This window comes from Narcine bancroftii, chromosome 1, assembly GCF_036971445.1.
Source record: "Narcine bancroftii isolate sNarBan1 chromosome 1, sNarBan1.hap1, whole genome shotgun sequence".
Classification (NCBI taxonomy): Eukaryota; Metazoa; Chordata; class Chondrichthyes; order Torpediniformes; family Narcinidae; genus Narcine; species Narcine bancroftii.
The window spans coordinates 101,116,861-101,128,949 of NC_091469.1; the positions used below are offsets into that span (position 1 = coordinate 101,116,861).

A 12,089-nucleotide genomic window follows, 5' to 3' on the forward strand; every position below is an offset into this window, starting at 1 on the left:
ATACATTCAGTGATGTGAAAATGCCAAGGATGAGATGTGCACAAGCAACACTGAATGTGCAGAGTGATGTGTAGTTGAGTGAGTATGAATGCAGGTTTTGTGATTGGGTCTGTAAGTAATGTTTTAGAGCAGTGGTATTCAAACTTGTTCTTTCCACTCATGTACCACTTTAAATAATCCCTATGCCATAAGTGCTCTGTGATTATAAGGGATTACTTAAAGTGGTATGTGAGTGGGAAGAAAAGGTTTGAAAACCAATATTTTAGAGCATTTAGTTTTAGTAAAAGCTTGTCCTGTGAAGCCAGTGCAACTATGATTTTTCTTATTAATGTGATTAAAACATCTTGGTAATGACTTGTACAATTGTTTATATTCATTTGATGCAGGATAAACAATGAACATGCATTAAGTTAATCTGAATCATGCACACAATTGCCTTAATCACTGCATGAGATTTTAAACTTAAAAGTGGTATTTTTTTTTATTTTGTCTTTAATTCCCACTGAATTTTTAGTGGAAATTGCCTGTTGCTTTGTTGCATAGCCAAAACCTGTTGCAAGCACAATAGAACTTTTGCAATGTCTTCCAAAAAAGGTATGTCATCTTAAGGGCCATAATATACGTAAACAAGAGAAACTGGAGATGCTGAAATACTGGAGCAACATGCAAAATGCTGGAAAAACTTAGCGGGCCAGGCAGCACCCTATCTATTTCCTTCCATGGATACTGAGTTCCTCCAGCATTTTGTACATTGCTTTAGGACATATTGTAATAGAAGTGTGCAAATTATTTAAGTATCATAAATGAGTAGAATTAACTAGTAAAGTACAACTAATTGTAAGTCAGATTGAGAAAGTGAATCATAATTGAGGAACATTCATATGAAATTTTTTTTAACCCACTCACCTCCAGTTTCTGGTCTTCACACATTGTCTTCAGCTAATTCCATCATGCAGTTTCCAGTTGCCAGTCCTTCTGCATTATATCCATTCTCTTATGCTACACCAGTGCTCCCAAGCTGCTTCTCTTCCTGTTGCAATGTCTTCAATCTCCAATTTTCCCACGCTGTCCTCTAACTTCAGCCCTTCTGCACTATATTTGGATAACTCATGATCCTCTTGCATGGTTGCAGGTCTCCAGTTTTCATGTTCCATCTCTGGTCCATCCACAATATCAAGGACATGTTTTTAGCCTTTGAAGTGTCAGGGACTCCAAGAAAGTAGAGTTGAGGCCAGGATCATATGAGTCAATTTTATTGAATGGCACAATGCCTAAGGAGACACATAATCATCTCCCCTTATTGTATGGGTTCCTATGCTCCATCCTTCCCTCCAGATTATGATGCTCATTCCCCTTTTCACAAATTACTTTTTGTTGTAGAGAAAGTCATTGAAGCTCAGTTTGTACATACAAATAGTTCATGCCAACGAATAATTCCGATATCTTGCTTACAATCAAATACAGGCAATCAACATCCTCGATGTTACATGGGCAGGAGTGGGGGAGGGCACTGTGGGAGGCACATGTTGTAATCCAAGAAAACTATATGTATTGCAAATTTCTGTAATGCAAAGCCACATCATTTCTGCAACAGCCAAGAAGTGTAAGCTGAGAAAAAAATAAAAGTTGACACATATAACCTGTGAGAGTGAATTTTATTCCACATCTCAAATCTTTGGATAGTGATAATGTCAGGATCACCTCTAGATTCTCAGGAACAATATGGTTTACACACAGCTGATTTCTGAGCTGCAAGAGGCTGATTTTTCTTACAATATTTCAACTCAATTAATATATTGTTATTTAAGAATTTAAAGGGAAGATTGCCTTTAAGTAGTGCCTTTCATGACTTCCTTATGTCCCAAACTATATTAAAGGCAATTGATATATAGATGCTAGAGTAGAATATCCCTTCAGATTCATTTACTATTAATATTTCATTACTCTGATCATTTAATATCAGTTCTTACTTTAATCCATTAATATTTCTCTCTCTTGCTTTAAAGATACTTCAATAAAGATTTGCAGAATGGAGTCCTAAAGGACTGTGTTCAACTGGATACAAATTCTGGACTGTTAACAGACATTCAGTGCTCAGTGAAAAATAAATTTATTTGTAAATCAAGGCAAGGTAAGTAAAGGAGAATCGGGTAATTTTACCCTGTTAGGCCCATTTGCTGCACATGTGCCAAATAGTCCATGTGGTGTAGATACAAGAGACTGCAAATTATGGAATCTAATGCAAAACAATTTCCAATTTAGGCAACCAACTCACACGTTTTACTTTCTTATTCATTATTTTCCTTTTCCATGACATTTCTCCTCCACCTTCTTATCTTGATACATCACTATTCCCTACCTAATGACATTAACCCATCATCTCTTTGTCTGGTTTTACCTAAAATCTTCCAGTCTTTGTTGCTACCATCATCCCACCACCCCAACTCTATATGCCTAAAAACATATTTTTATCTTACTTACGCTTGGACCTTCGGCCTACAAGGCACTGTCTCAGCACTCTCTCCTCCCCCTCCTTCGACCTGGCTCCATCTGGTCTATGATCCCACCACCCCTTCATCAGGTTCTAACTACTGTTTCCAAGCCTCTGACTCACTTCTATAAAATGTTATCTTCCCTGTACCCTCAGTCCTGATATAACCATATAACCATTTACGGAGCGGAAACAGGCCATGTTGGCCTTTCGAGTCCGCTCCGGTTCACTGATTTTAAGTGTAGTGTATCTTTGAGAATTTTAACATCTATCCATAGGTACTCTGTACTTTGGATGTGAAATCTCATATTAAAATATTCAAAAACATTGGCTATGTGGAAGAAACCAGTGAGTGGCCGTGGACAATAGCTTCTCAGACTGGAGGCCTGGGACTAGTGGATGCAAAGTCTTGGCCCAAAATGCCAACTATCTATATGTTTTCAAAGAAGCTGCCTGACCTAAGCAATTATTGCAACATTTTATATTTTTGTAGTGAATAAGATGTGTTGAGTTTTCAATAGTGCTGTATGTTTTATGCAAATTAGGAAAACTATTTGGCCTCTCAGTCCCTTGATACATTTCTTCTAAATCCTGTCCACTTTTATAACTTGTATTCTGAGTAGTAAACTGTTGAAAAAAATTAAAAGGAGATTTTAGCACTTGAATGACAGATATAGGTGGAGCAATGTGGTGTTCCCCATCCAATAGTTGCAGTGGGAGGTCTTCTTCTTCTTCTTCTTTGGCTTGGCTTCACGGACGAAGATTTATGGAGGGGTATGTCCACGTCTGCTGCAGGCTCGTTGGTGACTGACAAGTCCGATGCGGGACAGGCAGGCACGGTTGCAGCGGTTGCAAGGGAAAATTGGTTGGTTGGGGTTGGGTGTTGGGTTTTTCCTCTTTTGTCTTTTGTCAGTGAGGTGGGCTCTGCGGTCTTCTTCAAAGGAGGTTGCTGCCCGCTGAACTGTGAGGCGCCAAGATGCATGGTTGGAGGCGATATCAGCCCACTGGTGGTGGTCTGATCCATTGTAATAACTGCACTCTTGGGTATTCAGTGTTCTGGCTACTCCCTTTAATATGGTAGCTAGATATAGCTGACCTCCCTAACCCTCCAAATCCCCCAACTCCCTCCACAACACCAATTCCCTCTCTGACCCCTGCTTTGTCTTTACTCTCACCTCTGACTTCTGCCTGAGACGGAGCACTCGGTCCTCAGCAAAGACCACCTTTGTCCCCCTCTGTCCACACCTCAATCAGTTCTGCATGTGCCATGATGCTGAAATTTTCTTCTGTTGTCTCCATCTGCAGGCTTACTTCCATGACTGTGACTCTCCTATCCCCACACAAGACTCCTCCCACTTTAAGCTTTCTTCCTCCTCTTTGACACCTCATCTTGGCCAGCTGACCACTCTAGACCTTTTTATTTCTAATGGCCACCGAGACATCAACCATCTCAACTTCACCACTCCCACCCCCCACCTCGTATTCTAATATTACTTCCTCTGAATGCTCTGCCCTTCAATGTCTCCGCAAAAATCCCAATCTCAACATCAAACCAACAGACAAGGGTGGTGTTGTTCTGGTCTGGTGCACTAACCTCCACCTTACTGAGGCCAGACGACAGCTCTCCTATTGACCCTTCCCATAGGACCCCACCATAGCACATCAAGTTACTGTCACTAACACCATCTCCATTCTCATCATATCTAGTCAGCTCATTCCCATGGCTGCCAACCTCATTGTCTCTCATCCCCACAATGCTTGTTTCTACCTTCTACCCAAGATATACAAACCTAAGCATCCAAGAAGACCCATTGTTTCTGCCTGTGCCAGCCTCACCGAACTAGTTTCATCTCACCTTGACTCTATCTTTTCTCCCCTGGTCCAATTCCTCCCCACCTACATCCACAATACCTCACATGCCCTCCATCTCTTCAATGACTTCAGATTCCCTGAACAGGACCACCTCATCTTTACGATGGATGTCCAATCCCTTTATACCTTCATCCTTCATACAGAAGGTCTTAAAGCACTTACTTCTTTCTGGACCAGAGACCAAACCAGTCACTACCGTCCTCACTTTAAACAACTTCTCCTTTAACTCATCTCACTTCCTCCAAATCAGATTTACCATGGGTATCCTATGGTTCCCAGCTATACCTGTCTGTTTGAGAGCTTCGTGGAGCAATCCATGCTGCAAGTCTACACAGACAAGGTGCCCCAACTCTTCCTCTGGTAGTGCACCAACGATGAGCTTGTCAACTTCATTCACTTCGCGACCAACTTCCACCCCGATCTCAAACTCACCTGTCCATCTCCGACAACACTTTCACCTTCTTGATCTCTCTGTCTCTCTGAAATACAGGTACTCTCCAACCAACGACCGTAATTTGGAGTGAAGGATCGGTTGTATCTCAGAATGGACATATGTCTGAATTGCGTACATTTGTTTAAAAAAAAGAAAAAATATAAAATTTATGCGATTTATATTGTATTTGATAACTATAACAGATATACAGGGCATGTAAGAGCCAAAATGTGCATACTTAGCCTGTTAGTTGGCATCCAGGATCCGTAGACTGAGTGTGGCCATCTTGATTCCTGTGCGCATGCTTGAGTCTTCAGTTAGTGCATGTGAGACTTGTTCGCATATTGGCATTCGGGTGATGCATGTGCGAGAGTTAAATGTCCTAATGTTATTGAAGTCGTGGCCTTAACTCTCGCACATGTACCACCCAAACGCCAATATGCAAGCCCACCTCACATGCACCAACTAAAGATTGCACAGCAATTAAAATGGCTGCAACAAGCTTACGGACCTCAGAACGCTATCAAGGTAAGTACGCACATTTTGGTTCTTACATGCCCTGTATCCCTATTATAGTTTGTCAAATACAACAGAAACCATGTAAATTTTATATTTTTTCCTTATTTGTTTTAACAAATATTTGGTAGTATGTGTATATGAACATAAGTCGCATTGATCTCAAGTCAGGGAGTAACTACTTGTATATTACAAACCCACCAATTCCCACAACTACCCTTCCATACACCATATCCCCTGAAAGGATCTATCCCCTTCTCTAAATTTCTCTGTCTCCACCACATCTGTTCCCAAGATGAGATCTTCTAGTCCAGATCTTCTAAAATGTTTGCCTTCTTCCACAAATGTGGCTTCCCCTCCACCACCATCAACTCAGCCCTCACCCGCATCTCCACCATTTGCCATTCATCTGCCCTTGCCCCTCACCCCCCAGTTGCAACAAACTTAGAGACCCCATTATCCTCACATACCACACCAGCAGCCTCCGCTTTCAACACATTATCCTTCAGAATTTCTGGCACATACAACAGAATTTCACTACTGGACACATCTCCCCCTCTTGGCCTTCCATAGGGACCGCTCTCTCCGTGACTCCCTCATGCACTCATTCCTCCCCACCAATCTCCTCACCCTGGCATCTTATCCTGTACTACACTTATGCCTACACCTCCCCCCTCACCACAGTCCGTGGCCCCAAAGAGTCCTTTCAAGTGGAGCAACATTTCACTTGTGTATCCTCAGGATTGATTTACAGCATCTGGTGCTCCCTTTGATGGCTTCACTGCATTGGAGAGACTGGTCGAAGATTGGGAGATCGCTTCTCTGAGCACCTTCGCTCTGTCCACACCTGTAACAGAGACTTCCCAGTAGCCAACTATTTCAATTCTGTGTCACACTCTCACTCTCACATGTCTGTCCATGGCTTTATGTACTATCCCACTTGGACCACCCACAAATTGGAGGAACAACACCTGATATTCCATATGGGCACTCTCCAACCAGATGGCATAAACATCGACTTTTGCAGTTTCTGCTAACCTGCTCTCCTCTTTCCCCTCCCTCCTTCACTTCTCTTTTTCAGTTTTTCTCCCTCCCTTCCCCTTCCCTTCACCTAGCCATCCCTCTTCTCCTTGATTACTGCTATCCCCTCCCTCCCTTCCTTCTTCAGCTATCATCTCCTGTCTTTGTGACCACAGCCCCCCTTACTCTTTTGCTCAGACGCCTGCCAACATTTTTCCATACTTTGATGAAGGCCTCGGGTTAGAAACATCAGTTTTGTATTTTTAACTTTACTATATAAAGAACAATGTTTGACCTGCTGAGTTTCTCTAGTATTGTGTGTGTTTTAGCTAGATATAGCTTGCAAGGAGTTTGATAAAGTTGGAAATTTCGCTCCTCTTTGGATCCGTGGGTGGACAATAATAAAAATATCTCCACAGACCTACAAAACAGTCTATTTTCTCATAATGCCTGCGAACATTGAACAGTGCCATTATTCTAATTGGCATTGAGGATGACGAGATTAATTGGGATTCACATTGCTTGCCTTTTGTGAAACTTATGTTCAGCAGAAAATGGAAAAAAAATTTAGAAAGCCCAGGAGCGAAATTGAAGGAGTCATTTGAAACAGAAAGGGCCAATGTGAAACTATATATTCACAAGAAAATATACAAAATCTGAAGCGATTTTAAAAGTTTTCAAATAGAAAGAGAATAATGTTGATGTAGTAGTATTGTGAAGTATTGGAAAGGATGAATGGGTTAAAAAGAACAATTAAAGCAGTTAGAATCTTTGGAAATAGATACTGGTTGAAGGATACAGAATCAAATCTATCAAAAGAAGCAAGGGGTAGAGAAATTGCAGAGGCTTTGGCAACAGTTCTTCAGTCCTTCCTATCTACATCAGTGCTAACATATTCAGATTACTGTTTTTGTTGGGTCATAGTGCTATATTAATGGCATAAAATATGTGGAAAAGAAGGAAAGTTGCAATCTGTCCCAATATTCACTCCCTGTATGTGCTAGTTTTCTAAGCATGTACTGACAATGACAGTCTGAAAGTCACACCACCTTCCTACAAAAAAATGGAGATTCTAGATCATTACAAGTTCACTAAAAGTAAAAATAAATGCACTATTGCACTGTTTTGAACTTATTTTAGATACTTTTTCAGTTTTATAGCAGTTTCAAATACACCCATTAGTGAACATGATTCAAGAAGTTATCTTTTGCAGAATTAAAAATGTTCTGGAATATTCTCCTTCCAGATCTGGGAGATGATACTGAATTTGTGTCTTAACTTCTTTACTTCTAACTACGATAGTGATGTCACTTGTTTTGAGAACTTGTTTTTCAGATGCTATATGACTTTTTCAACTTCTTGTCGATCTGAGCTAGAAGTGAAACATGACCAGATTATGTGCTGTGACAAGAAATCAAGGACACTGCATTCAAGGACAGTCACAGAATTCTTTGAAGTTCTCCATCTAGTGGGCATTGATTGTCTTTCTATCCCTAATAAGCTGTCCTCTCTTCTTGGCTCTCGACAGATTGGGTCCTTGAGGAATTTTTCAAATTGGAATGGACTTAACAAAACCAAAGATTCCATGGATGTCATAGTTAACAGGTTTCTGAATCTCTCCACTTTATCTACCTATCATGTATTCTTCTGATAACATTTGTTGGCTATAGAGCAAATTTCTTCACGGTAGACTAGAATTCCTGGATTGTGTGTTCTCTGATGGAGATTCTGAGCCTGTTTATATGAGTTAGTTATGATGTTCTTATTTCTTAGTTTCTGGTATCTCTTTATTTCGAGACACCAGCTAATGACTGTCTGTTGTGAATGTTGGATATTTGAATAGCAGGCTTAAATAACTTATTTCTACTGAAATATATGAAGGCTCCACCATGATCGACCTGTGCCAGTTATCAGAATTGAGAATCTGAGTTGAATTGATCAAAACCAATTAAAGAAAAAAAACTCATGAAAGCTGCCAGATTTTAAAAATCCGTTAACTCACTAATGTCCTCAGTATGGATCCTACCAGATCCAAAATTCCTGGCCTCCATCTTCACTGTACCTCACTTTCTCTGAATATCTCTAAGATCCAGTGTGGGTGATCCATAAGTTAGTGCCTTTCTCCCAGCGGTGACAGTTTATAACTGCTTTCCTTGTAATCTGCAGTTGTAGCATTCACACTACACAGGCATGGAGAAAAACGTCACACACACCAAGGCCTTGAGGTCGAGACTGGTTTATTGCACTGGCCGTTGCGTTTATATGGGCCCCAGGGTTCCATGTCATCTGAGCATCAGCTTGGAATTGGCCAGCGTTCCCACCACAGTTCCCGTCTTCCTGCTGTGTGGGAAGTCACCTAGGTCGACGGCCAATGTCACCCAGATCCACACGGTCATCGTGTTTGTCGACCATTTTGTGGGCCAGTTCACATCTCCATGCACAGGCTGCTAAATGAACCGGCGGTCGGGCTGTTGTCCGTTGACTTGAGCAGTCTGCCCTTACGTTGCAGGGGAGGAGTGGAGATTGGCTGGTCACAGTCCAGATATGCTGGTTTCAGTTGGTTGACTGTAAAGGTCTCCTCCTTATTGCAAATATTGAGGATGAAAGTGGAGCAATTGACTCTTATGACCCTGTATGACTCCTCGTAGGGTCATTTTAGAGGCGGCCAGTGTGTGTCCCTTTGCACGAGCACATTCTGACAAGCCTTTTAGTCCCTGGGAATGTTATATTGGAGCTGGCCATGTGGTGGGGGTTGCTGTGAGACCAGAGATCCCAGTTTTCACCATAAGTTCTCAATGATAACCATGGGGTCTTCCAGGTGTTTGTTGGGGGCAAGGAACTCCACTGCTGAGGCGTTGAAGGACCTGAGGCAGTTTGTCCACCCAGTTGAGACACTTGAGCCAGGCCATCAAGGCTGCCTTCAGGTGCCTATGAAACCACTCTACCAACCCATTGGTCTGAGCATGGTATGCTGTGGTATGGTGGAGCTGTGTCCTCAGAAAGTTAGCCATCACTGCCAAGAGCCCAGAGGTAAATTGTGCCCCCCTGTCTGAGGTTAGGTGCTCTGGGACCCCAAATCTGGGCACCTATGTGTCAATAAGTCCCCTGGCACAGGTTCCTGTGGTGCTATCAGCCAGCAGGACCTCCTTAAACCACCTCGTGGAGTGGTTGATCATAATGAGCAGATATCTTGGCCCATGGGAAACTGGTAGCAGCCCCACTATATCAATGTGTATGTGGTTGAACCTGCGCCACACTGGTTCAAGAGTCTGTGTGAGTCTGCTCTTTTGAGGACTAGCAATTTGTGCAGGACTTGGCCCACTGGCTGACCTGCTTATGGAGTGTAGCGTGAATAAAAGCTCTCATGACTGGAAAGAGAACAAATGCTTTTATTAGCTCATAACTAAGAGTAGGGTTCAACAGTAGTCTTCAGAAGAGTTCTGGGTTTAGGCGTGAAACCAGGGTTATATGTGGGCAGATGGAGGTGGAGCGGGAGGCAGGGCCAGCCATCAGCACAACACCTTACCAGTGAATCCCAGTTCACTGCACGGAGGCCATGCCAGATGAACATAGTATCCTCCATCTTGATCATGCCCCGGTTTGCATTATGCGCCATGATGTGTATGGCATAGAAAACATGATGCCTCCATGTGGCCAGGACGAAGGGGCAAGAGTTGCTGGTGGAGATGTTGCACAGCAGTGTCAAGTTACCTGGGCTGACGGGACATCTTCCACCCTGAGACCAGAGATGGCTGGTCCTATACGCAGGGATCTCAGAGTCTTGCTGCTGTTTTTTGGTGAGCACTGCATAATCTACCCCTTGGGTTAGAGCATGTACTGACTCAATTGCAGGCATGACAGAGCTTCGGCTCGTAATGTGCTGTATGTCTGTGGTAAATTTGGACACGTAGGACAAATGTCTCCATTGTGAAACCAAACACGCGTCCTATACCTTATGGAATGCGAAGGTCAGAGGCTTATGATGAGTGAAGACCTTGAATTGCCGATCATCCAAAAAGTAACAGAAATGTCTTACAGAAATGTCTTGGTCGAAAGCACCGTAATTGAGCTCTGGGCGGTGGAGGTGCCTCCAATAAGCCTCCTACCTCTGTGCTGGAGGTGTCGATTGGTGGAGGTGCCTCCAGTAAGTTTCCTACCACTGTGCCGGAAATGTCGACTGTCAGAGCAGTAGGTGCTTCTGGTTGGGGTGTACCAGGAGAGTGGCTTTGACCAGCACGTCTTTGGCATTGTGGAAAGCCCTCGAAGTCTCATAGTTCCAGGTAATGTGCTTTGACTTTCCCGCTATCAGTGCATGATGTGGGCTGCTGCTGGTATGAATCTGTGGTAAAAGTTTATCATACAAGCAAATTCCTTTTGACCTTTTACTGTACACGACTTGGTAAAGTGCAAGACCGTCTTGACCTTTTCAGGGAGGGGTGTTGCTCCATGTTTATTTTGTGCCCCAAGAAGTCAATAGTTTCCAAGCTGAATTGGCACTTCACGGAGTTAATTATCAGCCCGAACTCACTCAACTGTGTGCACAGTTATCTCAGGTGGGAAGCTTGGTCTTTGTGGCTGTGGCTAGTGATGAGGATATCATCCAAGTAGATGAATGCAAATGGGAGGTCCTGGCCTTCTGTGTTCATCAGCTGCTGAAAAGTGTATGTGCCATTTTCAGACCAAATTTGGAGGAATTTGTATATGTCAAAGGAGATTATAATCATGGTCTTAGGGATGTCCTGGGGGTGAACTGGGATGAGGTCCACCTTGGAGAACACCTGTGTCCCATCCAGATTGACAGTGAAGTCTTGGGTATGGGGCACGGGATATCTGTCAGGTGTGGTGGCCTCGTTAAGGTGGCGGTAGTCACCACATGGCCTTCCCCCCACCCCCCCTTGCCGGTTTTGGCATCAATGTGGAGAGGGGAGGCCCAGGGACTGTTGGAGCACTGCACAATCCCTAGCTCCTCCGTTTCTTTGAACTCCTCCTTCACTAGGCTGAGGTTTTCAGGAGGGAGTTAGCATGCCCTGGCATGGAGTGGTGGGCCCTCAGTCAGGATGCAGTGCCTTATCCTGAACTTTGGCTTGAGCACGGAGAACTGTGGCACTATGATTGAGGGGAACTCTGCCAGGATGCAGCCAAATTTGTTATCTGAAAGAGTCAAGGTGGGGGGTGGGTAGAGTCTGAAAAGAGGTAGAGGTAGAGTCTGAAAAGTTCTGGCATGCACCAAGTGCCATCCCTTGAGGTCTATTAGCAGGCTGTGGGCATGAAGGAAGTCAGTCCCCAGAATCGGTTATGCCACTGCTGTGAGGGTAAAGGTCCATGTAAAGCACCTGTTGCCAAACCGATGGGGGATGGTGCAGTATCAAAAGTCCAGATGGAGGAACTGTTAGCTGCCCTCAGTGTTGGGCATCGTTTGCCATTGCGGGTGTCAAGACCTGTGGGGGCAGGACATTTATCTCGGCACCGGTGTCAACCAGGAAATGCCTACCCGACAAGGAGTCCCAAATGTAGATGAGGCTATCACATGGGACAGCTGCTGCAGCTATCAATGACTGTTGGCCAGGGTGAATCTTAGAAACCTGCAGGGTGGGCAGCACCAACAAGCCCCCACACTCCATCACTGATGATAGTGCAGAATTATCCCAGGGTATTAACTTGCCTCTCTGCTGGTCTTGGTCTTGCCGCCAGCAGTCTGTGGGGCTTGCTGATGTGGTCTACGATGGCGCTGGGATCCTTCTTCGCTCTCCAGAGCAT

At 43.7% G+C, this 12,089-nt stretch overlaps 1 protein-coding gene across 6 annotated transcripts in view; it reads left to right on the plus strand.

Annotated features, from left to right (window-relative positions):
* Window positions 1–12,089, plus strand: part of LOC138761668 (lectin BRA-3-like) — a 123,511-nt gene that overhangs the window by 63,973 nt on the left and 47,449 nt on the right. For all 6 annotated transcript variants that reach the window (XR_011356421.1, XM_069934240.1, XM_069934230.1 and 3 more), the window contains one exon: window positions 2,007–2,131. Coding sequence is in view for 5 of the 6 variants with exons in the window: in XM_069934240.1 (XP_069790341.1) it covers window positions 2,007–2,131 (125 nt within the window). In the remaining variant the exon portion in view is untranslated. The remainder of the gene's footprint in view (window positions 1–2,006; window positions 2,132–12,089) is intronic.